Source organism: Notamacropus eugenii, chromosome 6 (assembly GCF_028372415.1).
Source record: "Notamacropus eugenii isolate mMacEug1 chromosome 6, mMacEug1.pri_v2, whole genome shotgun sequence".
NCBI classification, from domain to species: Eukaryota; Metazoa; Chordata; class Mammalia; order Diprotodontia; family Macropodidae; genus Notamacropus; species Notamacropus eugenii.
This window is the reverse complement of record NC_092877.1, coordinates 108,281,893-108,309,806: the sequence shown is the minus strand read 5'-3', so window position 1 is coordinate 108,309,806 and position 27,914 is coordinate 108,281,893. Positions and strand designations below refer to the sequence as shown.

General features: G+C 39.4%; 1 protein-coding gene across 5 annotated transcripts; it reads right to left on the bottom strand.

Annotated features, from left to right (window-relative positions):
* REST (RE1 silencing transcription factor) lies at positions 1–27,914 on the bottom strand. 5 transcript variants are annotated; one of them, XM_072620849.1, is made up of 4 exons: positions 27,787–27,914; positions 23,647–24,566; positions 16,588–16,671; positions 1–3,769 (listed from the first exon to the last, which is right to left on the bottom strand). In XM_072620849.1, the coding sequence occupies exons 2-4, from the start codon at positions 24,554–24,556 to the stop codon at positions 1,911–1,913; spliced, it is 2,853 nt and encodes a 950-aa protein (XP_072476950.1). In that variant the 5' UTR covers positions 24,557–24,566; positions 27,787–27,914; the 3' UTR covers positions 1–1,910. The 5 variants fall into 5 exon arrangements, with proteins under 5 accessions (XP_072476950.1, XP_072476953.1, XP_072476952.1 ...); XM_072620852.1 differs by lacking the exon at positions 27,787–27,914 and adding an exon at positions 27,592–27,734; XM_072620851.1 differs by lacking the exon at positions 27,787–27,914 and adding an exon at positions 26,597–26,868.

Genomic DNA, 27,914 nt, shown 5'->3' with positions numbered 1-27,914 from the left:
TTGCTAGGAAAACTTTTCAGATTTTTTTTTTAAATGACAAAAAAACTTCTAAGTCAAATTTGTATTTGCAGTCTTTAGCAGTTGGCCAAAGAACCTATGAAAAAATGACCACTAAGAGGAAAATACACTGTCCTGAAAAGACCTCCCTTCTAGTGCCAACTGCCCACACTAAATACGAAAGATTGGATCTCCCTCCCACTCACAGTCTCCGGCTGATGCAAAGGTAAGCCAGGGTGCACACAGCGCTGGAGCTAGCAAAATGTGTCCTGAGAGTATACATATATTTTTAAAAATCTGGATGGCACAGAGGTTCAAGTTAACTGTATTAGATGCCCTATTCACTCTCTTCATGGTATGGAGCCAGGGTTGATGTACAAACATCTGTAAATGCCTTCTCTTACCCCAAAAATAAAACCTTGAAGGATTCCAAGTCTCTGTATAACTAGAATGAAAAAGGAAGAGGTAATTCCCTCCCTTCTTTTCCAATCCCAGGTTTGCTACTTACCAGCATATTATACTTATTTTTTTGGATTGGTGGCTATATAGACATCAACCATTTATGAAAATACGTTTACATGAAAGGTTCAATTTATACTACGCAGTTTGAGAAGTAGCCATACCAAAACAAACTCAGGGTGGAAAAAAAAAATCTACTGATATTTGCTATGTGAGATTTTACTCACATATTCATCATACAGTATACCGCCAAATTGCGTAATGATTGTGAAATCAAAACCAAGGAGCGCCAATTTACTATAGCCACTTGAAAATAAATTAATATGAAACACAGATTCTAATATGCATCAGATGTGAAAATCAAAATATAGTGGACTGAATCTGCATTTGCTTCATCTGCTCACAAACTACACATTAGCACATATACACACAAATAATTCTTAATTTTAGCAAACTCAAATGACTTCCCATGAAAAAGACAACAAACTGCAGCAAAGGAAATGAACAGAAAAATACCTGCTCTGTGGTAAGCAACAAACCTGAAAGTTTTTTTTTAAATGAACCAAAATAAACATGCATATATATATATACACACACACACACACATATGTATATACACACATACACTCACATATATAAAGTGTTCCTGTACAGCAAAAAAATGCTATTTCTAAAAGATTACACTGCATAGGTAAAAAAAAAAAAAAAAGGAAAAAATCAAAAACACAATGTGCAACATTTTAAGCCATTAAAGCACCACCAAAAATAAAAAATAACACTCCCCTTTACTTCCCACAATTAAAAACCATTGTTATAATATATATGAAGATTTGACGCATACAAATCAGAAATTCTAATCAAAAATCAGAAAAAAGACTAATAAATGTGAATGAAATTCACTGTCCATATAAAGAGAAACAAAAAACATTTTTTAAAAGTATGACTGTTCATTTCTTTAACCACACCGTGGCTTTTTTTTTGTTAAAAGTGCTAATTTTCTGAAAGAGACATCAGATTCCTCAAAGAAAACCACTGAGTAATTTGCTACCAATATGCTGATTTATGCCCGACTAAACAAGGAACCAAGAACCACGTTGTATTTTAGATAAAACTAGAGACTAGAAATGGGAAAAACACCGACTACTGCTAACTGGTTAACAGAACATCTTGGTTTTCAAAAACCTCATTTTAACAATAACTTATGCAAAGGCTAATAATCTTTCACTACAGCGCTAGCTTAGTAGAAAAGAGGAATCCAATTCCTTGGATTCACTAGTGTAGGCAAGAGATTAACAATTACACAAGGGTGGGGAAGAAAAAGTATCTACTTGAGATCAGACACTACTCCAAACTTAAACAGAAGGGAATTAAAGGAAATTGTCACTACAATAATTATTCATAAAATGGAATAGATCTTATAAAAGAATTGTAGATGTGTTCATATGAAGTTTAAGTTATTCTAACTCCTTAGTCGCTTCCTCAAGGTAGTAGACATTCACTAAATGTCGGTTGAGGTGTTTACTATATTCTCCTTCCTTTCTAAAAGATCTATCACAGAAAATGCAAACAAAGTTTGCCACTTCAGCTGCCACGGCTACTTCTTCCTGGGAAGCTTTTACACTTGTTTCTTCCTGCACAGACCGAGCACCATTCAACCCAGAGTCATCGCTGCCCTCTGACATGTTGTCACTTAGGTCGCTGCCATCGTGACTGTGGATGCCCTCGTCTTCATCAAGTTCCTGAGACTCATTTGCAGCAGGAGGAGCTGAGGAGGGGACTGGCCCTGTTTGGGAAGCTGGCTCACACTGCTCTGTGGCTGGTGGAGGAGCAGGAGGCTCAGGTTCTGGCAACACTGGGGATTCTGGCATTGAAGGGGGCTCTTCAGCTGTCAAGTCTTTATCAGCCAGATGCTCTGCTGGGGTTGGACTCACTTCAGTTTCCATTTCACACACCATGTCAGTTTGATGCTCTTTATTAGCAAGATCCTCCCCTGGCTCACAAGGTGATGCACTAAGTGACTCCTGGGCACAACCAGGCTGCCTCTCATTTGGCTCCTCATCTACAGCTTTCTGAAGAGCAGTTTGTTTGTCTTCTGCCTTCTGTTCAACGAATATTTCTTGGTCTTTCGTTGCTGCATTCTCTACATTTCCGGCCAGTGATGTAGGTGCAAGTACAGGTGGAGGTGCAGGTGCAGGCGCTGGTGCTGGTACTGGTGCTGGTGCTGGCTCTGGCGAGGGCGTAGGCGCAGGCATTGACAGAGAGTCCTGAGGGTTTGACCTTTCTTCAGTTATTGGACTATTAACAGGCACTTTCACAAGGATGTCCTCTTTCTGTGGTTCTTCCCTAAGGCTGTCAGACTTTTCCTTTGGATCCTCTTGAGGAGGAGGAGGAAGGGGAGGAGGAGAAGGAGGACAAGGAGGGGGAGGAACAAGAGGGGGAAGAGAAGGAGATTGTTCAGGGACTAGCTCATTTTGAGTTGGCTTTACCTGAATGGACTTGGTAGGTTTTTTACCATGTTTACCTTTCAAAGCTTTCTTTTTTTTGTTTTTCTTCAGGCAAGCTTTCTGTTTTTTATGCTCCTCCATTCTGACGTCATCTTTTCCAGCTTCCTGGCTCTTTCTGGATCGGCCTTCAACTTTCTTTTTCTTTTTCACCACAGGTTCTATATCATTTGCTGGATTACTATTTGAAGAAGCTGCTTCACTTTCCATTTTTCTTTTAACTTTCTTGCTTTTACATGATTTTTCTGAACTTTTCCCTGCTTTGACATCTACCTCCTTTGACTCTGTTGCCAACTTACGATTTCGGGTGGTCACTTGGCCTAAGGAAACCACAGTGCACAGTTGCTTTTTCTCTTTTGAGGCATTTTCTTTTTCTTTTTTCTCAACTTTGACATTCTTTTCACTCATCTTTTCCACCACATCTCCCTTTGTTCTTGCCTGTTCTTTTTCCGTTTTTTCACTGGCCACATTATCAGAACCACAATTGTCTGCCTCACTCTTTTTGGATTTTTTCAGTTTCACTTTGGAAACATCCATTGCAATATCACAGCAGTCAGAATGCCTGGACTTGATATGATACTGCAGATTACACTTCTTGGAAGCAGCATAGTCACACACAGGGCAAAGGAACTGTCGCGGGTTCACATGAAGTTCTACATGCTTTTTGAAGTTGCTGCGGTCAGCTGTTTTGTAGTCACAGTGCGGGCAGGTCAGCGGCTTCGGTCCATTGTGAACCTGCCTTGCATGTCGAGTTACTTCATGTTGATTAGAGGCCACGTAACTGCACTGATCACATTTAAATGGTTTCTCACCTGTAGGTAAGATAAAAAAAGTGGGAAGAAAGTAAATTTTAAATAAAACGAATTCAAAACTAATTTGAACAAACGTAGAAGGATGGATGCCAACAGTGTCCCCAAGTTTAAGCAAATATGCACAAAGAAAAAAACTGACCCATGCATCTTTTAGTTGCCATATTTACTAGTATATTTAGTAGTATTTACTAGTTTCTCCCGTTCCCCACCAATACTTTGACTGTAAAAGAAGGAACTATTATTATCCCTTTCTGCTACCATTCTTAACAACAGCTTTGATTTGAAAATCTCACCAACTTTTAAAATGCGTCCTCCTAGCAGTGGCATAGCAACGTATTACGGCAGGAGGCCTTTCTGGTATCCCTAGCGTTGACTGCTTTATCCTCTGAAATCTATTTTGTATGTACCTATTTATTTATGTTTACGTTTGTCTCCCCCATTAGCGCGTGAGTTCCTTGAGGTCAGAACTACTTTTGCCTTTCCTGTGTCTCCACAAATTAGCTTAAAACCAGGACTTGGAGGGTAATGGATAGGGGCAAAAAGGAAAAAGAAGGAAAGAATTACTAAGTAGCTAGCTCACCCTCTCTATTTCCCAGCCAATAGCAAATAACTAGGCTGTTCCTTTAAGTTAATCCACTGTCTAAATAGGTACAAACTCTTTATCACATTCATCACTGTGAGAGTTCACAAACCTGTTCACCTCTCTCAGAATCATAAATTTGTCATATCAAGGAGGGACCCTAGAAACCAACTTCAGTACTTTCATTTTAAAGGAGGAATTGGGGGACTCTGATTTAAGTAATTTATCTAACATTCTCAACCATATTCCCCCCAACACTTAAAAAGTACACAATACAACCTCTTATTTACCTGAAATTAAGGCCATTCCACAGACAATTCCCTCATATTTTTCCTTTCATGCCTCAAAAGTTCCCTGCATCACCTGTTTTCATTCCCTCCCTTCTACTTACAGGAGTCACTAAGTTTAATTTCTCTGTTTTCAAACCCATCCCTAGGAAATTTTCCTGGTTTGTCCCACACTACTCTAATTACTCATTTTCTGTTTCTTCCCTCTTTTCTCTCTCTACACTCACTATTGCAGTAATCTTATTTACTTCAAGCCTTCCACCCAGAGGCCCTGGCACAGCTTCTCATTACTGAGTATGCTGCCTATTACAGTAGCCTCCTAATCCTTTTTACCTCCAGATTCTCCGTTTCAATTACTCCTTCAAACTGAAGCCATTCTAATCTTCATGACCTTCTAGTCAAACCACTCCAGTTCAGTCATCAACAATGGCTCCCTAATGTCTACTGAGAAAGTCACATTTCTCTGCCTGCATTCAACAATCCTTTTAAAACGCTGAACCATCTTACCTCTCTATCCTAATCTCACACGCCTAGAATATTCTCTTCCCTATCAAACCTTCTAGGGGATCAAGGAGGTGCAGTGCACAGAATGGCAGGCTTGGAGTCAAGAAGGTTCATCTTCCTGAGTTCAAATCTGACCTGACACATTATAGCTGTGTGACTCTGGGCAAGTCACTTAACCCTGTTTGCCTCAGTTTCCTCCTCTATAAAATGAGCTGCAGAAGGAAACAACAAACCACTCCTGCATCCTTACCAAGAAAACCCCAAATGGGGTCATGAAGAGTTGAATATGACTGAAAAACGACTGAACAAGTTCAAACCTGTTAAATTTTTACCCATCCTTTAAACTCCAATCGCACCTTTCTGAAACCTTCCTTAAATATTTTATCCTACTACTCATAAGTATCATCATATCCTTCTACTCTTTGAACCTTGCAAAACATTTTGCTTAGCATTATACAATGAACTTAACGTGAAATATTGTATATTTTAATTGTATTTTATTCCCCTGCTAGAGAATCCCCATGAGGAGGCAAGGTGGTGGATAAGAACACTCTCGGTGCCAGAAGTCCTGGGTTCAAATCCTTCCTCTGATGTTCACTACCCATGTGACTTCAGTTTGACACTCTGTAAGATACTAGTTGCAGACAATCCCTGAAGTCCTATATAGCTCTAAATCAATAAAGCTATGGCAGGGATTACATCAAAATTTTTTAATCTCTCTCAACACTGCATTCACCATATATAAGAGGTGTATTTGTCCAATATTCACTGAACTGAACTGAATCCTACTTAAAAAGGATATAAAGTAAACCTTCTGGCAGGTTTATCAGAAATTTTAAAGCAGAAGATGGGAGGGTACTTTGAAAGTCAGGGAGTATTTCAGGGGAAAACACAAGTAAATATGGCACTAAAAGAAGAAGCTAGGAAAAAAATACAATCACAAATACACTGAAAACAGTGCCCAAAAAAATTCAAAGGAGCAATAGATAACACACATTCTATCAGAGTACATACCCATCTAGAGCACTCTACAGTAATATTACCAAACGGTATCCATACCCAACTGGTCCTTTGGAATGCATTGTAGAAAAATGGAAATTAACAATTGATCAAACAGAATATTCATACAGTCTCAAAAAAATCAAAGCTCTTCAAAACTCTAAAAGGATTTAAAATATGTAATCAAAGCTAAAATGAAAGCTTCAAAAATAAGATATTAAACTTAAATTAACATAAAATTCCACAATGAGAAATGGTAAAATTCTTAATTACTTAAACACTCAAACTCTAGTAAATTTAAGTAATAAAAATGAGTAAAACACATACATACATAATGGTAAATACTCATTAAAAATATCCCCAAAATATGTTATATGGTTCAAGGTCGAATATACAAAACTTCCACAAAGGCATAAAAAAACAGTTCCAGGTATTTATTTCCATAGTTAAGGAATTGAAACATATCCTATGTGGTGAATGAAGAGGATTAACACAATAAAAAAGTTTCAACTCTTGAAAGAGATGCATATAGAAATAATATACAATATTAATAACTAACAATGCCCTTTCAAAAGCCAATAAATTCCAACTAAGCATATTTGGTTCAAAACCAATAAAGGATGCCTATTGAAAACACAGAAATTCTTTTAAATACTTTCTCAGACTACTTCCAAAGGTTCACATCTATGCTTAATCCTAATATGAAAGTATGAGATAAACCAGTATCTACATGAAAGAATTTGAAGAAAAATATAGTTTAAAAAAACCCCCACCATTGGGTAAGCATCACTTAGAATCTTTTCAAAATAATGAGATGGGACATAGTAACCACAAATTCAAGAAGGTCAAAATCTAGGTCTAGCTAAATCCTGGTCTAACCAATGCTTTATTTCTTTATGAATCAAAATTATATAAATATCATACTATAAAAAATTGCTTTGAAACTATATTTAAATAAATGAAACTGAAATCATAAAATGTCGTAACTTTTATCATTCCATCTGAGTCTCCATATTTATGTTAATTCCCATTCCTTTCCCTGTTTTTTCTTTACGTAAAGATCTTTCCATATTTCTTTAACCTCCTCACATATATTAACATTAACAGCATTATATGTTCATCTAGTTCCCCCTCGACTGGGCAATAAGGTTTCTTTCCAGGATTTTTGCAATGACAAATAATCCTATGAAAATCTCTGGGTAGCTATATGGCACAGTGAGATAGAAGACCATGACCGAAGTCACGAAGACTCATCTGTGACCCTGTGCAAGTCACTCATATATCTATCTTTGTAACTTTTACTATATATTTAAGTGTATTCAATTAAGTCTACAATTCTACTAGCAATGGGGCACTACAGTAACCTATTTCTCTAAATCCCCACAAGAAATGGGTTTTGCGTCTTTTAAACTTTTTCTGCCAATTTGACAGGTGTGATAATGCGATTCTATCTTCTCCCCAAGAATTAATAACAAATATTTGTTTCTTCTTTTGACGACTGTTCATCTTTTCACTTTTTCCCCCTAAATGAAGTCAATACATTAAGGCAAGAAAATTTCCAAGAGAAAAAAAGAGGTAGAGTACAGAAACTACAGACAAATTTGTTGGCTGGCAACACTCAAAAATAGATTATCAAATTATTTGTAAACATTTTAAAAAGGAAAACTAATGACTAATTCAAAATGGTTTCTCTCAGAGAAAATTTCATAGTAAACTAACCTCATTTCATTTTTTAAAAAAAAAACAAGGTTACCAGGATAACCTACAAGGATAACTTCCACTAGTCCTACCTCTGACTCATCGCTACCTATTCTTGAAGACTGTTATTTTTTTTTTTATTTAACTTTAAACATTTATTTTCACAAAATTTTGGGTTACAAATTTTCTCCCCTTTTATCCCCTCCCCCCCCCCCAAACCCAAGCATTCTAATTGCCCCTGTGACCAATCGGCTCTCTCTTCTATCCTCCCTCTCTGCCCTTGTCTCCGTCTTCTCTTTTGTCCTGTAGGGCCAGATAGCTTTCTTTACCCCTTAACCTGTATTTCTTACTTCCTAGTGGTAAGAACATTACAGTTGATCCTAACACTTTGAGTTCCAACTTCTTTAGCTCCCTCCCTCTCCACCCCTTCCCTTTGGAAGACAAGCAATTCAATATAGGCCAAATCTGTGTAGTTTTGCAAATGATTTCCATACTAGTTGTGTTGTATAGGACTAACTATATTTCCCTCCATCCTATCCTGTCCCCCATTACTTCTATTCTCTTATGATCCTTTCCCTCCCCATGAGTGTCGACCTTGGATTGCATTCTCCTCCCCATGCCCTCCCCTCTATCCTCCCCCCCACTCTGCTTGTGCCCTTGTCCCCCACTCTCCTGTATTGTGAGATAGGTTTTCCTATCAAAATGAGTGTGCATTTTATTCTTTCCTTTAGTGGAATGTGATGAGAGTAGACCTCATGTTTTTCTCTCGCCGAAGACTATGTTTATAGAAAAAGACAATGTATCCGTTACGTGAGGTCTAGCTGAGCTAGGTACAGAAAGCCTGATCACTCTGTGGGTTACAAATCAATGAATTTCTTTGTTGCAGCAACTCACAAAACCTACTTACTTCTTCTTGGAGAGGTTCTAACACTATCCAGTGGCAGGAGTGACCCTATGGATGAAATAAATTATGGAACCTTGAAGGACTGTGAAATGCTTAGCTGGTAGAAATGAGGAGATTGTCTTACACAAAAGCAGGAGAATGTGGCCAAGATGATACAGTTACAAAGATGCAGAACTGACTGCCTACCCAAGGGTTACTGGTTGGAACCATGTCAAACTGGAGGAACTTCCTAGATTTTTGTTACACTATTTTCTTGGTGAAGACATGCTTATCAGATGTTAATAGCCAGTCAACAAAACGTTTATTAAGTACGTACTATGTGCCAGGTACTACACAAAACTACACTTACACAGGAACAAGAGAATCAAGATTCAAAAAGCCCAGCAGACTGGAATAAGGTCAATCTACCAAGATTAATTTTAGTCAGGATAACATCAAGTCCTGCAATGAACAAGTTTAATACCTATGAAGCCAGAGGGGTTTAACTGATTCCAACACTTCAGCATGGTCCAGGATGCTATGACTCTTAGTCGCTCCATTAATAACAGCTTTGTTTCCAGGAGAAAGACTGGTGTGGCACCATCCTCCTTAGAGTCAGAAAGTTCCCCTGCCTCTGATCCACACTGGCTGTGGCCCTGGCCAACCACTTCACTTCTCAGTGGTCAGACTAAAAACTGTAGAACACAGGCTTGGGTCCAAATGTCCAGGACAAAAGAAGGAATTAAAGTAACCACCAGGCACTAGTCAAGCCATATCTAGTTATGATGTTTAATTCTGAGAGTATACTAAGAAGGAAATACACAAGCCTGAACAAATTCAGGAGAGCAAATAGGAGTGGAAGATGCTTAGCCTGAAAGGGGGTTAAGAGAAGGCAATGGAAGAGAGGAGGACAGGTGAAGATGAACAGGGGCCATGGGTAAGCATGGTCTTCATCAGATTCTCTGAAAATTAACACTGAATCTAATCCTAATAGTGTGGCTCCAGGGGATGTAACTAGGACTGACAGATGGAAGTTACAGGTAGGCAGATTTTGTCTTAAATACAAAATAAAGCCACATCTATTATAAATGAACTGTGACATTAAAAAATCAAAAGAGAAACAAATCATATGCCTTCCTCAGATATGGGTAGAAGAGGAATTCTTCACCAAACAAGGAAAGAGGTAATTACAAAAGACAGATAACTATCATTACATGAAACTGGAAAGCTTCTACTAGTAAAATTAACGCATGTAGGATAAAGAAAGCAGTTGCGTGGGGAAAAACGGGTTTGGTATCCAAGCTATATAATCTATCAATAAATCAAGACAGTCATATACAGTTATCCCTTCCATATCTCGATTTTTCCCACTGAGATTTCAATATATCATGGGTTGGCAAAAGAAACTAAATGGGAATTTGGGGGGAGTTTTGTGGAAGCCGCAGACAACAACAACAACAAAAATTAAAAATGCAGAAATGCAGAAATATATGCAAAATATTATATGATATGAACATAGTTTCTTCTAATATCATAACAATTAAGACTTCTTCTCTGGTACAAAGGGAGGACCAAAAAGTTTTACATAGATATTTGAGATCAAGGAGGTCCTGCTCTCCTAATCCCGAATACCTCCCCCACCCGCAATGTGAAAAGGATAACTATATGCCTATATCACTACAAGCTATTCTTATACAATAAAATGCTACTAAATATAAGCACTCAAAAAAATTGCCAAGTATTTACAATCATATAAAAGAATGCTCCAAATCACTAATAAGAAGAGAAATGCAAATCAAAACAACCCTGAGTTTTCACCTCACACTTGGCAAACTGGCCAAGATGACAAAAAGATGTCAAAAGTCAACGTCAACAGTCAAGGAGTTATGGGAAGATAGACAGGGTGCATTGTTGGTGGAAGTGTGAACTGGCACAATTATTTTGAAAAGCAGTTTGGAATTCTTCAAGTAAAGTGATCCAATGTCCATACCTCAGTCCATCACTGAAATTATACCCCAAGTCACTGAAGAAGAAGAAAGTCACTGAAAAGAAGAAAATTTCCATATACCTCAAAATATTTATAGCAGGATTTTTTATGATAGCAAAGAACTGGAATCTCTCATTGATTGGAGAATGGCTAAACAAACTGGAATATGAATATAATGAAATATTACTCTCTATAAGAAATGATGAATATGATAGAAGCATGATAAGATCTACAGGTGCAGTAAAAAAAGCTAAGTCAAGAAAATAATATACACGACTACAGCAATAAAAATGAAAAGAGCAACCACACAAGTCAGAATGTTACAAAATCATAAAAAAACAAAACACATGGCTTCCAAAGAGATTATGAGGTACTGCCCCGCATCTGCCCCTTCCTGGAGGCAGGAGGTCCTCACATGTGGGCCATACTGCATGTGTTCTGACTTTTTGTCTTTCAAAAAAACTGTTATATGGGATAGTTCTCGATGAACAGGATAGGAAGCAATACTGGAAAAAACTATGATGATATAAAAAAAAAGACAAATATCAATAAAAATTATTTTTAAAAAATAGATTGTGAGGTAGTAAGTTTTAACAGAGGAATGTCTATGTTTCCTGTCCAATAAAACAATTCTTTGGTTACTACGGGTACTACTACAGGCTTACTAAAGTTCCACACTGTAGAAATTACAAGATGAGAGAGACCTTAACAACAGCTGATATTAAAATAGAACCAGGGACTTAACCGATGGCAATTTCTATGATTCCATCCATGCCTTTTCATCTCATGCAATTCTTGCTCATGTGGTCCCATAAACAACACAAAGGACCCACACAAAGTGCTAAAAGGTCTTTGGTTTGGGGTCTTTTTATGTCTTTGTATATTTGAATCTGTCATCGGCTTTTGTTCTCTCATACTGCACAATCAGCCCATTTCACTTTTCCAATCGTAAGATATCCTCAATAATACTCCTTATGGCACTTCTCATGTGTAGGTTACCACACAAAACATGTTTTGGCCACTTTTTTGTAGCAGCAAAGAAATGGAAATAAAGCAGGTACCCATAAATGGGAATGGTTTAATAAATTGTGGTACCTGAATGTAGCAATATAGTATTTCCTTGATAAAGAGTAAAGGATATATAAGTAATCATATGAAAGAAATGGATTTTTCCACAAGGAAAAATAAATGAATATGAATATATTATCATGAATATCCAGAAAAAATGAAATAAAAGAATTCTGTGATAGAACCAGGTTTTCCCTATTTTTCCACAAGAGGGATTAGTTTTCCTCAAATTGAACCTGAGCTGGCGTTAGCCTTGACCTCAACAAATGCTCCAACCAGAGGTGTCCAAAACACTGGCACCACAACATTCCAGAAGCATTAAAATGTAATTATGAAATAGTTTAACAAAATAAACTACAATTAAACATAGATAATGTTAATATGTAATTTCCTAAGTCAATACATCACCAAAGGATGCTTACATTAGTGGTCACATTCTATCCAAGCTTGAGACCACTGCTCTAAATTATTAATATTCAGAGAAACATAAATCAAGATTACTCTGGGTTTCTCCTCACATCCAGGTAAACTCTCAAAAATGACAAATGAGAAAAGACAATATTGGAGAGAATGTGGAAAAGAAAGGCACATTAATGCACTGTTGGTGAAGGTGTGAACTGGTGCAACTATTCCGGAAAGCAACACGAAATTATGAGAAAAAAGTAACATATCTATAAACCTTCTAACCCACACATTCCACTGACTAGGTTAATGACCCAAGAAGGCTAATGACAAAAAGAAAGGCACAGTTAAGATTACTATCTAAACAGAAGCAGATATATTCTTCATGCATAGCTCCCACAAACCCAATGCAGCAAAAACTTTAGATTTATATCCAAAGATAATCAAGATTTTCAATGAAAAATTACATGAAATGACTTCTTCCACCCCAGGACCACACAAAAACTGACGGGTAGGTCAGAGACACATGTATATCCTGCAAAGCTCTGTGTCTAGAAGCAGCAGAAGTGGAGGGCTCCACTAAGAAAGTCCCCGAGTGGGAATCCTGGAAGCCCCAAGGAATAGCAGCAGCCAGAAAAGACCAACTCACTGCAAAAGGCCAGCTCAGACTCGGGCACTCCAAGAAGGTACTGCAAGATGATGCAGCACTGACCGTCTAATAGAGAAGAAACAACTGTTCCTTCAGAATCTGATGTCCTCACAAGGTACTAAGGAAATTAAATAAGAAAAATAGAGGACCCCGAGCACAAATAGATTCCATTCTGATGTTTTTACAGAGGTATTCAGTATTTTTCTTGGGCTGGTTTTGCTAGACCATTTTCCCCCTTTCTTTATTCTTTATCATAGGTGGGGAGGGAGGGCTGGGGAGATATACTGGGAAGCGTAGTTGATATTAAACAGAAGGTAACAAAAATGTATTTTAAAAATATTTATAATAATGATCCTGAATCACTGACAAAAATGTACTTTATGCTAAATATCAATGCATTTTGGTTAAGGTAGGGAAGTATACAATGATTTTAAACAGATTTTTAAAACTAAAATGGTTGAAAATAATTTTAAATGGTTCTTAAAGACCCAATTACTGGAAAATTTACTTTAACTGATATAAATCATAACACATATATATATTCTGCTAAGTCAGAATATGATAAAAACTTTAATGGTCCCTAACAGACAACACTTTAGAAACTGGGAGAGTGGTAAAAATGAATATAAATTTAAATTGATACTATAGGGGCAAAGTTATATTGAAGTCAAATAATATCCCTTTTATTATGTATTCATTTAAATTATAAAGTCAAAGATTTTTAAGTAGCTCAGTGCAGGGTTTTTTTCTGCCACATACTTATAGTTTGCCAGTATCAATACTGCTCATAAAAGGAGTAATACCAAAATGCACACTGTCTTATGCTGGACATACCACAGTAAAAGTCGAAACTTGAAATGGTTTTGTAACATCTTTAAAAAAAACACACTAATTCTACTTACAAAATAATTTATAAAATCTGCAGTCAAGATTCTTTCTAATTGAAAAATGAAGGAGATGACCAAGTTTTAATCATTTTTATTATTTTCAAATAGCCCTAACTTTCTACTAATTGCTTAAAAATTTTTTTTTTAAGAACTACAGGTCTGTCCCCAAAGTGACACAACACTCTTAAATCTAGGGATAAGGTTGGCATTTGAATCTTTAACCAAAACAAGAACATATAATGTATGTGATTAGTTATAACTTTATACTTTCATGTGGAAACAGCTTACAATATTGGGGTTCCTTTCATATGTTAACATAAAGTCACCATAAAATTCTACTGAAAATAACAGAGAACTTAAAAATTAGCAGGTCAGTAAGGAGAAAATTTTGTCTCGAAGAATTACCTTAGCTGGTAGTTTTGGGCTGCAAAAAGAAAACTGGTGTTATGATTTCAAGAGCTGTACAAATGATTTAGGCAGAACTATCTATCTCTAAAGTACACATATGAGAGTACATACATGGTAGGTTATGTCCCCTCCAACTCTACATATATATTCCCATTCACACAGAGTAAATATCCTTTTATAGGAACACCCAAGTTCTTTTTTCTGATTCTTTGCTCACCAAACAACATTTTAATCTAAATTTGGTCTCCTGAATAGACTTGTTCAAGGGGGAGCATACCTTACAGGTGACCAGTACTTATTATCATGTTACTTAGTGTTCTCTTTATAAATTATCAACAGGCATTCTTAATTATTAAAATGTCATGGCTTTAGCTATGAGAAATTGGTTTGCCAGGGTCTGATGACTCCAAGTCAACAAGTTTGATGGCCTGTAAAAGTGAGAAGAAACCCTTCACTGAGGACTCACCATGGCTAAGGCTTACCCCAGCAGCCAGCACAACTTTATCTAAGTACTTCATAGACTTCAGGCAAGACACACACACACACACACACACACACACACACACACACACACACACACACACACACACTCTCACACTCTCTCTCTCTCACACTCTCTCTCTCTCTATCTCAGCTTGGCTAAAGTGCTAACATGAATATCTAAGATTCAAGAGTTCACAAGGGAGAAAGTGGTCCAAGGAATAAACAAGAGAGCTCTCAAGACTTCAGAACTGTTAACAACTGTGAAGCTCCAAATAACTAATAAAGAAGACTACAAATCAAAACAAGGCTTCATCTCACACTTTGTCTGTCAAAGAGGACAGAAGGCCAAACATAAGTATTGGAAAGAGGAGGCTGGCACACTCATATAGTTAGTAGAGCCAAGAGGGACTAAAAATGCTCAACCCACAAGGGACAAACCCCCAAGGAAGTCAAGACAGAAAGATTTCAAAAATCTACAGAGCAGCACTTTTTGTGGCAACAGAGAACTGAAAACCAAGTGAACAACCACTGGGTAGGGCTTAATGACTTGTGGTGCATAAATGCAATGGAATATCACTGTGCCTTATGAAAAAATGAATGAGGAATTCACAAAAGTATGGGAAGATTTATTTGAACTGATACAAAGCAGAACCATGAAAACCAATATGAACAATGACTATGAGACTATTAAGCAAAAAATAAAATAAATGCTGCATAATAATGATCAAGCTTGGAGCATAGTGCCTTCTCCTTTTTTTGAAGAGGTAGGAGCCTATGGGTATGAAATATGCAGATAACAGCAGACAAGGTATACATGATGTACAGGTTAATTAACTGGTTTTTTTCTTTCTCTGTTATAAGAGGATCACCAAGAAGAAGTCTAGAGAAGAGTATACTGGGAAATGATGTATTTAAAAAGGCATAAGAAAAAGACATGAAAAATTATAAATAAAGCTCTTCAATCTAATAATTTAATTTGCATTCCCTTTGTCTTCAACAGCTATAAATATGTCTCTGTTTTGCTCCTCTATTATGTTACTTTCCTTATCTTATCAGATCAGTGTAGTTTTGTTCCTACAACCCCAAAATTCTGCATGTATGTCAAAAGCAATCATAAAAAATATCTCCAAAATAGAGTACATGGCAGAAGCAACGTTTCTTCTTACATTCTAAGACAGAGAATTCCTTTTTATTAGATCTATGGTCTTTATTATACTGGTTAACATTAAACTTACCTATAACCCCTTCGACTCGATTTAAAAAAAAAAAAGACTTCCACAAACATGCAACTCAGTGATCCAAAGGAACCAGTAATCCATTATTTATCCTCAATGACATCCTTTACTTAAAGTCTTGCTTTGGTGCCTCATTATGGCAAGGAGATGAACCTGGGTTCTTGATGTCTACATACCATTAGATTTCAAGCTCTGGCAGGTCCAACTAACCTAGAAATGACTCAATTATAGGGAGATTAAGTTTGTTGCCTAGTATGTTTGGAAAGGCTCATAATTAGGTTGCAAATATGGTGTGACAAACACTCAACTCTTGAAGACTCTGCTAATCTCCTAAAATCTGCTAAATTAGAGGGGTTGCGATCTTTAGTGGTGGAAGAACCCATTTCACTGAGATTAAAGATACTTGAAGTACTAAAGATATTTTCCTACTCACAAGTCTAAGTTGCCACACATACATTGAATTAAAGGAAAAACTTAACGTAAATGTGTCCACTAGGTGGAGACACAGATTACTTTAATACAACATAAAAACATCATTAAGAAAGTAACTTGCTAGTTTATCAACTCATTACTTACCTAAACATAAGTCTTTTATCAGATTAGTAACTTTTTAACTCTAATTAAAGGTTATACCTATAAAAACATTCCAGAATGTTTTCACAAAAGTTTAAGTAACAGTTCCAAAGAAAGCTCCCTATAAAAGTTGTTTATCAACCAAGACAGAAGCCCCACCGCCTTTCTTACCAACCTGAATGAGTACGCATATGTCTAGTTAAATGCGTCTTCTGCGAGCTGGAGTAGGGACACATAGCACACTGATATGGGCGTTCACCTGCAAATAAATCAATCATATATTAGAAATGTCAATAAAGGCAAAATACATAGAAAATCCATCACTTACTGACAAAATACATACACTACTCATCACCATCTATGCCCAGGCAAAGCACACTTGATATACTGGTGTGACTAGTGTGCTATTAGAATTATTAGACTCTTCCTTGATTCAGTTTTTAGCACATGGACAAATCAGCTTAGAAATCCTAAAGTTGCGCACAATAAAAATGACCATCCTTCAAAATGTTCTCCAGCCCTCCTGGTACATTAAGTATCTAATAATATCTGGCAGTAAATATGGAACAACATAATTAAAAAGCAGTCTGCCACAACTGTGGAACTTAACTTCTATTTTTAAAATTTTTTAAAATCTGAATTTGAAAAGGTCTATATCTATGAAATTAGCTGTGAGTAACAATTACTCAGGCAATCTCTTTTTTTTTTGTTTTTACTACCTACCTCAAAGACTTACTGTGAGGAAGGTGCTTTTACAAAAGATTAAATTAGTAAATGCAGAATTTGGGAGTCAATACATAGAAGGCTCAGTTTCTACTTATGGTCTGCAGCCTTAGGCAAGTCACATAAACCTCTATGAACTTAGTTTCCTCATAATATTCTCATCCAATGGCAATGTTAACCCTCAAAGGGTTACTGTGAGGATCAAACAAGAGAAAGTGTGGGGTGTGCCAAAAACTTAGCTTCATTATGAAAGCTTAAAGCTACACTAAGATTTTTGAGACATGTATTCGCAAAGCTTCATGAACCATAGAAATATAAGCTCTTGTGTAAGTACTATTTTCTTAGCTAGCAGTTTTAACAACTTTTTGAGAGAGATTAGTATTATCAACCATTTTATGGATAAGACTAATAAATTTTAAGTTAATGTATACAAATTCTTTCAAGGTGACTTGGAAGGCGACAAGAGATGAAAAGCTCCAATGTTGAAGAAGATCCCTAGGTCTTAATTTTATCACCTCTTAAGTCAGGGATATTCTCTAAGATGTCTTCAAATTATGCTTCTACCACTGACTGAGAAGGCCAGGGCAGGCAGTCACACAACAAAAAGATCATTTTGGTTTTCTGTGACTTCCATTGTTGTTAACTGTCTTCCCATCTGCGATTAACTCCGCAAGCCTATGGGTATAAGGGGCTAAGAAGCTGATGAACAGTGCTGGTGCCTACCTCTATTTAGGGAGAGTTTAAAGAGAAGAGCCCTAATCTTTCTACTACCACATTTTGCTTACCAGGCACACTACTTCCTGTTCAAATTCCACTCAGTAGCTATGTGAGCCTGAGCAAGTCACCTAACTTCTTTATGCCTCAGTTTCTTCATCTATAAAAATGAAGGATTTGGCTTCTAAGGTCCCTTCCACTTCTAAAATTCATGCTCCTGTAATTCTAGGGTTAAAGATCACCCCTTCCCTCCTCTCTATTTTTACCAGGAAACATCAGTCTGACATCCCTGAAAGTAGTACAAATGTTTAATCAACAAACATTTGTCAAGCACAACTGGGCTGAGAAAAACAAAAACACAAAAATGAAACTCTATTAGAATACATCAGTATACTAGAGTTACAATTCCAGTATTGACATAGTCAGATTAATTGAGAATAATTAGAGGCAATAATCTGGTAATGAGGTAATATACCATAAATGACTGGGAGCTGGTTTTGGAGTTTGAAAGATATGAGTTCATGTTCTGCCTTGAAAACACTAAGCTGTACGACCATGACAAGTCATTTAATTTCTCAATATTCCAGGCAACTCACTTAAGACAAGTGGTTTAAGTGTTATGTTTCTGTGAAAGTAGTTTCACATCAGGGAGTTTCCCTTAACTAAGGTGAAAATAATCAGAAAGGCAATCTGATACAATGGAAAGACCTATTATCCCAATCCACGTAGAGATATTTTAATTCCTACACTTTAAAACCATGCAACCTTAAGTAAGTTAATTAACTTCTCTAGGTCTCAACGTTCCTCAACTGTTTAAAAAAAAGAGATTAAGAGTGAGTCTACTTTAAGGGAAAGTACTTTGTAAATCTCAAAATTTGAATTCCAGTTATTTTGTCCTGAAAAAGTGGAGGGGTAGGAGAGTGAAAAATATGGGAGAGCAGAGAAACAGAGAAAGGAGAATGAACATGAAAAAAATAATAATACATATGTTAGGAATGGATGGTTCCATTAAAAATAGCTTTGTTTAGTGGGAGTGGTGCCGTAGGAACCTTGGTCTGGAGACTTTTTAAGATAATGGCAGATTTTATTAGGAAAAAACACTTATGGATTAGCTTGAATGATAAATGAAACTGTCTCTAGATGGATTGAGAATGTTGACAATTGAACTGTTAACTAGACTTATGGGGCAACAATAAGCGAATTTTCAATCAAAAACATTCTCCCGCGGTAGAAAGTGTCAATTGGTGAAACTGCATAACATGTGACTATGGAGGAAGTTACATCCTCCAATCAGTTTGCTTTTTATCATATAAATAACAAAGCAATAAAACTGAGGGAATGGGCTAAACTGGCAGTTTGAAGGGAGATGGACAAATTGCTGGAAAGAATCTAGGCAAGTATTCTTCCATCTTCCAATTCCAAGAACTGATTAATCAAATTACAAAGACTTTTCATATCAAACAACAATTTAAATATTATCGACTAGAAGCTTAGGAGTATTTATAAAAATGTGGATTCCCAAAGTATTGAAAAGGTAAAGGAGGGACATGCATTATTCCTTTTTTTCAAAATAAAAACTCTAAAAATAAAAGAAATCTCCAAGGAGCACCATAAATATGGCAGTAGTGAAACATGAACATGATCCATGACAGAGCAACGTTAAACTCCACGGACTTTGAGAAGAGTTCAGCAGTTTATCCTCAATACTAAAAACATAAATGAGGTACAACAATACCTCATATAAAAAACATATAAAATATGATTATTAATCCCAGTAATAAAAACTTTAAATGGTTTTGATAGCTGTGCCTCTAACTACACAGCAGTCCTGTTCCAAAACTACCAATTATAACACTCTCAAAAGATCCTAGGTAACAGTAAAAAAATCAATGATCTTCTAATGGATAAAATAGAATGAAAGATTTTAAAATAAACTAGTAGACAAAATGCTATATAAATACTATCTAGTACTTCTAAACATACTAGGCTGCTCACCTTATCCTCAACTCTTATCCTACAAAATAGTAATCCCTACCACCAACATCTTAGCTCCTCATGCCCAGTTTTAAAACTCCGATTGAACACTGCCTCTTCACAGAGCCTTCCCCAAAAGGAGAATCATTTCTGTCCTGCTGTTGACATTCACAGGAAAAAAAATACCACATTCTTTCTTTTGTCTCATAGCTATGTACTTCGTAGGCTATAAGTTCCCTGAGGGCACAGACTCTGCCCTACAATAGGTAGTGTGGTACAGGGAAAAGCAGTAGTTCTGTGAGTCAGAGGACATGAGTTTAAATGCCATCTCTGATGCAAAACAACCGTTCTGGCAAATCTCTTAATCTCCATGGGCCTCAGTGTCCTCATCTGTAAAATGGGAAGAGCGAAGTAAGACTGAGGGGGAGGTCAGATTAAACAACTTCTGAGGTCCTTCCAGTTCTAAATCTATGATCCTTCTTTATCTCTCCCATCTGGCATGAAGGGATTTAATGTCTAACAAATGAAACAAAGTCAGAGCAATATGAGCCGTTCAGATACATCTGCAATTGTCCTGTAAACTAATCTATTGTTTAAAATCTCTCAGCGGAATGCATTTCTTAAGATTTAAACACTGAAAAATTGTATAGCACATCAAAAATAGGTAGAATCTACTTCTCTTGATTCATTCATCAAGTTTCCAAAAGTATTTCAAGGTACTTGGCAGGCCCTTCCAATTCTTCTCCTTCATTTTTCTTATGATGCCTTTTTACAGTCCTACCCTGACATATCCTCCCCCATTAAATTAAGAAAAACAGTGAAGCCTATACAACATTCCACACCCAAAATAAGAAAGGACATTTTATCCTGTTCCTTCCAATACATTTTAAATTAAAACTCTCAATTACCTTTTAAATACAAAGAAAATGGTAAACTTGTTAGGATGCCTTTTTCCTCCTTTCCCACATTTTCCCCCATGTTCTACCATTTCTCAGTCCCTCTGCCCAGAAGACATTTTCTAGTTATTTTTCTTCTAAACTCCAGAAAAATGTACTAAGCTGGAAAATACAAGATCTGAGATCTTATTTTAACTAAAGCCAGTTTGTGTTCAAATAAGCAGTCCACAAGTCTAAGAAATTCAAACAACTATTGAAACTGGAAGAGGGCTGCAAATCCTAAACTGGAAAGCAAATCCTATCTAATAAGTTTGGGCTATGAACTAGCGAAAGTTTAATGAAGATTCAATTACAGATTCAGACAACAGGGGTCACTGACATCAGGTAGTATGGGAATTTTACAATGTGGTTAAAAAAAAGCCATGGGCTGATCAATTCTCCCTGCTTCCAACTAACTGACAGGCTGAATGAATAATAATACTAACATCCCGCCACACTATTCAGAATCCTTTCTTAGAGAATGTATTTTAATTGGAACTGTCATCTAGACGGTATAGCAATTGGGCAAACCTGATTATGGTGAAGTAGATAGAGCAGTGGGCCTGGAATCATAAGAATCTGAGTTCAAATGTGACCCCAAACACTACCGAGCTGTGGGGACCCCGGACAAGTCACCTAACTTCTCTCTGCCTCAGTTTCCTCATTTGTAAAGTAGGGATAATTACAGCACCTACCTCCCAGCCTCACTGTGAGGATCAAATGAAATAATTGTAAAGCACTAAGCACAGTGTCTGGCACAGAGTAAGCACTATATAAATGGTGGCTATTACTATTTCACTGATGAGTTTTTGATGAACTCTTTTAAAAATGTATTGTACAGACTAAAGTAAGACAATCCAAAAAGTTTTGAAAAGCACTGATTCCTATTTACAAGATTAAATTTTTCTTAGGCTATCATTAAAATTAATTTACCTTCTAGGAAGTACACACTGGCTATGATATGGGAAAAAGTTGAGCAGAAGTAGCCCTGGTTGGCAAAACTGGTTCATCATTAAACTAGTCAATAAGCCACAAAATGATAAAATACCCACAAATCATCACAAATTACAGGGCACGCTCCATTCATTAGGTAATTTAAGAAGCAATCCAAATGATTTTCCTATATTGAAAAGTTAGCAAGGAATTGAAGCTTAATTCAACACGTTTCTAAGTGTGTTATTTAAGAGTTGGAATCCAGAACACTTGGGATTCAGTTTCAGTTCCGACATTTGTGCAACTGGACAGATGAAGTCACTTTACCACTGAGAAGCCCATACTCCCCTCCTCTATCTTCTTAGGGAGAACACATCTGACCTTATCCCTACACCACAATTATAACTGTTAGTAAGCTAACATCAAAACCTTAATTACTTGAATCCAGGTTTAATCCCTTTTAGAGAAAACTGAACGGCTTGGTTAAGTTTTAATGTGTCCCCCATAACAACTGGGAGCCTTTCCCTTAGAAAGGTATCTTTGAGTCCTACCCTCTCCTGTTAGAAGTCTCTTCCTTAGGTCTGTATGCCTCTTAGCTCTCTTACTCTGGTTGGACAGTATTAACTGCACTACCTCACTAGGTTGTTGTGAGGACAACATTGTTACAATTTATAAAGTGCTATGAAAATGAGCACTGATGCAGTATTAGTAATCAAATACTGCTTTAAATAGGTGGCTCATCCACTATGGCTTTTAAATCCTGTATTTTACTGTAATTGAAATGTTTTACCAGCATTAAAAGAGACTCCACTTTAACACACATCATAACTGATATGACTGACCTGCCAACACACTTCAATATTTTATATCAGTCTGCTCAGCTCTGGCACCCCTCTGGGAAAATTGCTTATTCCCACAGAGGGTACCTAGTGTTGATAAACACAGAGCTTTCCAGTTCTTTCCACTTGTAACCTACATAATAATCTATTAGAATATTTACTCTCTCCATATTGTCCTTAATTATTAATAATTAAACTCAAAAGTAGTATATTTTTACACCATGAATAAAAATACAGGACTTGTGAAAACTTCATTACAATTAAAGTGACACTCATTTCTTTATAAAGTTAAATTGAATGATAAAAAGACCTTGTACATATATTGGAAGACACTGATCTAAATCTGGATAACAACCACAGCAAACAGTATTGTTTTAATCATATGATGTCTTCAAATCACTGAATATTAAAAAAAAACTTTTATGTTCCCAAATAAATTTGGGGGGAAGGAATTAATTACTGAAGACTATTAATATTTATAAAAAGAGAAGTGTTGCCTTTGGAGATTTCATGAGTTGTACAAAATGAGAATTTGGTATTTATTTTTCCTTAAATTTATGAACTCACTAGGCAGATTCTGTCTTTCCTAAACTAATGTTAAGATAAGGACTTTCCCTTTGACAGCCATACTAACTACAGCTGAAAGTTCCCTTTGCAATATCTAAAAAGGGGGGAAGGTGGTTTACTCTAAAGAAAGTTAATGGGCTACAGGGGATTCCTAGAGGAATGCCAAATGTTGAAGGAAAAAAAACCATTAACCATCACAGGTAGATTTTCATGTAATTAAATCTACAGTGTACAAAAAGATGGTTAGCATTCAGTTGACAATACTGCATGTACTGGAAAGTAAAATGGAATTTTTGGCTTTTCTAGCTCTTCAATACAGCCTACTTCTTCCAATCAGTCTTGATTAATAAGGTTTTATTTTACATTATAAAGATCATTAGTGCCAATAGCACTACCTCTAAAAGCTATGTCAGCTATATAGATGGGCCTCTTCACAGATAAGAACAAGACACTTGCCTAGGGTAAACAGGGTGAGACTAGACAAAAGGCTCCCTGGCTCCCAGAAAGGAAAGACAGCACACAGAATGAAGAAAAACACAACACTCTCACCAGTATGTGTTCGAATATGCTGAATGTAATTGTTCTTCCGGTCTGAGAAGTAGGAGCACTGGGAGCAGGTATACACTTTCTTAGGGAAATGATTCCGCAGGTGCTTCTTCCAGTGGTACTCGCTCACGGTGGTGTACGTGCACAACATGCACTTATACACTCGCTCGTTCTCTCCGGCTTTGTTGTGGTGCTTCAGGTGGGCCAAATAGTGATCGTATCTGTTAGTGTTGTAGCCACAGCGGTCGCAGCGGATGGGCCCCTTGGAAAAATCCGCTTCTTCAGCCACGGGAGACTCGGACTCCTTGGTCTGCGCTTGCTGGGCTTGTTTCTCTGCATTTTCCTCTGCAAAAAATTTATTGGCGCTGTGGACTCTGATGTGATGCACAAACTCTTCTTCAGACTCGGCTTCATACTGACAGGGTTTGCATCGGAAGGGCTTGCTCTTCAAGCTCTTGCATTTGTCCTCAGGGGTCTCTGGCTGATACGGGGCCTCGGAGGGAGGGTCTTTTTCTGAATTAAAAGTCTCTGGAACAGATGATTCATACACAGTCTGAGGGTCAACAACGATGATTTCCAAAGACCCCAGTTCCATGTTTTCAGGTCTACTTGCCTCACTTTCTATTCCAGGAGCCCCTTCAAGTCCCTCCCCATCACTGTCTGAGAAGTTGTTGTCTCCCACTGTGGTCAACTCTGCCATTTGTCTTTCTTCTCCAACCATGTAGTCACAGCAACCGCCGTTCACTTCCCCAGTCAAGGCCACATTTGCCAACATAATCAGCTGAGGGGCTGCCAGCTCAGCTTTGGAGAGGTCATGTAAGTCGTACATGTCGTTAGGCAATGCCATGACGATGTTGGCATTCCCAGTGAAAAGCCCGTTGCCACCAGTCTGACCCAGCACTTGAGTGGCCATAACAGCAGCTCTGTAAAGCAAAGACCAAAATAACTAAAATCAAACGTGTGAGAAGAAATGTAATTTTAAGGTGTCAAAATGAAGCCATCTACTTCTGCTTTAAAGTCATCTTGCCTTCTCCAGAGATTTCAATGAAATTAACTTCAAATATATAAACACTTTTTATTTTAAGAGTAAGAAAAATCTTAATCCAAGGCCACCATTGAACAGTGGACATGACCTTGAGTTTTCAAAGTCTATGCTAGCAAAATGCAGCTCCATAAGGCTTTTACAATAAGCTGAACACTTCCTAGAGGCAGAAGATGGGCCAACTTAGATCAAATGAAAGATGTTCATCATTCAAAAGATTATATACAACATGGCTTTTTGGCTACAGCAACTCATAAGAAGACTACTCAGCCTGCATGTTATCTGCACCAGACCAATAAAATCACTTATCCTTGGAAGTACTGAAATCAGGAGAACTAGAAATAATTTTAAGTTCTAAATTTAAATTTATGCTTAAAAATACTTTAAATTACATTTTTTTTTTACTATATCCCAAACAAAATTGCTTTTTGATCACTTCTTCAAAAAAAAAAGTCCATTTCAATAACCAAGGTTAGTCTGTATCCAATATGTTTATTTGATTTACATCCCTTTCTCGGCTTCACTCCACCCTTCTGAATTTCAGATGAAGAACGTTTACAAGTTACAATTCTTCAGTTTTGCTTAGAAGATCCTATTTTGTCCCATTCTTACCAGTTTTTTAGGTATGCAGTTCCACTTCATAGAATTATCAGAACATTTCAATAACCTTGCAGAGCTCTCTCCTCCCCTTCACACCCCTCTACATTTCATTTGTCTCATGAATCGGAAAGCTTTGAGGCCGCTGAAAGCCATGCTGTGCATTCATTATATACACACAGACAAGTCTGGAAAGTGGAAGACTGCGATAATTGGTCAACTTAATTGAATTTCATATGAACTCAATCACTAATTCCAGAAGACTAACCTATTGTGAAAAGGACCATCCAGTTTGTTTTAATTTCTAAAGGCTCCCATTGGTCCAAAAAAAAAAGTTAATGGCCCCAATTCCTCTGAAAGGAGTGTGATATTGATTGGCTAAAAACCTCATGGATGAAAAAACAACCGTGAATTTCACTCCCGGGAGGGGCAGGAGCCGACAGGACCAGGGGTAACTTTTTTTTGGCACGCTGGATTTGGCCTAGCAGCCTGGAAGCCATTACAGCACATTCACCTACAAGAAAGCAAGCTGGCCTCCGAGGGTCTGGCTCCGCTCCTTCTCAAACCTAAGCGTGCCTTGCCCTCCTCCACTATCACCTCGACTTCGGAGAAAACAACAGAGGTCGAGCTGGGAAAGGCCGCTCAGCACCCAGAGCCCGAGGTGGGGGCAGGCACCCAAGTAACCCGTTTCCTCTCAGTGTCCAAACAAAAGCCAGTTTCGCTCAGTACCCACAAAGTCGGAAGAGTTTTCATCAAAATACCAACACAGGGAAACCCCACCTCCCCGAATCCCCGGCCCCGCCAGCCCCATCCTTCTGGGCTCCCGGCGCTCCCCTAAGAGGCTACATTGTCTCCTTTTTCCTCCAAACCCATCTCTGAACTTTCGGGAACGGGGGAGGGGGCTGCCCAACGAGCAAGGCCAGAGACGAGCGCCGCAAGGCCGGGAGGCTGCAGACATTCCTCTGCCTCCGCCGCCGCTGCATTCCTGCCTCAAATAGGCATTCGGCCATTTTCTCAAAATACCCAACACAAAGCAGCTCTTTGCAAACTCGGGGCTCGGCCGCCTCTCCCCACCTCTTCTCTCCCAACATGCCAACAAACTAGGTGGCGACGTCCCCGGGGCCCGGCGCCGGGCTTTGGGTGGACCCCCTAGCCCTGCCTCGGCTCGGGCCCCAGGTCCCAGGCCATTCCCCTCTGCCCATGACCCTTCCCCACACTTCCTTCTCCTCGACCCCGAGCCCCCCGGGATGGGGAAGTTGGGAGGCCGTCAGTTTTACCAGGACTTTTTGGGCTTGGGCTTCTGGAGTCTCCCACCTTCAGCTGCCCCAAGAATCCTCCTCCTCCCCTCGAGGGTTGAGGCGAAGGCCGGCGAGGGTTGGGGGGGGGGGGGCCCCGAGAGGCCGAGCTCCGGCCTTGGCGCCTCCGGGAAAAGCGTTTAATAACGTGGGAGAGGAAGCAGCCCCCGGAGGGTCGAGCGGGTCTCCCCCACCCACGCCGGTCGGGCCCGCCCGCCTTCCAGCCTCTCCCTCCGGAAGTTTCTGAACTTCACTCCCCCGCCCCCCACACGGCCGGGCGTCGGGAGAGACGGCCGGGCCGGGCCGGGCCAGGGCGGCCCGGGGCCGGCTACGTGCGCCCTGCCCTGGGCCGCGCCGCGCCGAGCGGAACCTCGCGGCCGGCCGAGAAGGTGCTGCCGCGGACAGCCCGGGCGCGGCGAGGGCAGGCGGGAGGGAAGGAGCGGCGGCCGCCCGAGCAGCAAAAATCGCTGTCCAGCCTCATCGGCGGAGGCGCCCGGGCCCCGCGGCTGACTCAACCCGTCCGGTCCCCGAGTCAACAGCGCCTTCCGGCCAGGGGGAGCGGCAGAAGGGGCGGGGTGGGGAGCGGGGAGGCCGCGAGATTGGGGGGGGGGGGCGGCGGCGCCGGCCTAGGAGTGTGTGGGTATGCGCGAGCCAGCCAGGGTCGGGCGAGTCCTCGCGCCCCGAGCCGAGGGTCCCCGAGGAGGAGGGAGGCCGGGCGTGCACTGGGCCAGCGGCAGGAAGTTTGTTTCAGGACTAGAGGACGGAGCAGCTCCGCTCGTCCTCGAGGTGGCAAGGTGCGCCCCGACCGCCTGGGGTCCCGGAGCGCCCGGGAGTCACCTGGGGAAGGGGAGTCCGAGCCTCCCGCCCCGCTCCGCCCCCGTCCTCGAGGACCCCAAACGCCCCCCCAACCTCCGAGACGCCGTTCCTCCTCCTCCCCCGCTCTCGGAGCCTGGCTCCTTTCTTCCCTCCCTCCCCGCCGCGGGGGTGTAACCCGATCCCGCTCCTCGGCCTCACCCCGCCCGGGCCGCCGCTGCCGGAGCCGCAATATCTGCAAATCAGCCCTGGACAGCGCCTCTCTCCTGCTTCCTCTGCCCCACGCCGCCGCCGCCGCCGCCGCCGAGCAGCCAGCCTACCTGAACGCGCACCCCCTCCCCAGCGCGGCTCCTTCCGGCCGGGGCCCGGGGCGTGGGGGAAGGGGTGCGGACTTACCGGGGCTCCCGAGGGGAGGGGGGAAGGGGCGCAGCACGTGCGCGGCCTCCTTTTCCTTTTCTTTGTTGAGAGGAGTTACAGGAATTGTTCGCGGGAGGAAAAAGAAGCCACCAACGAGTGAAGTTGGG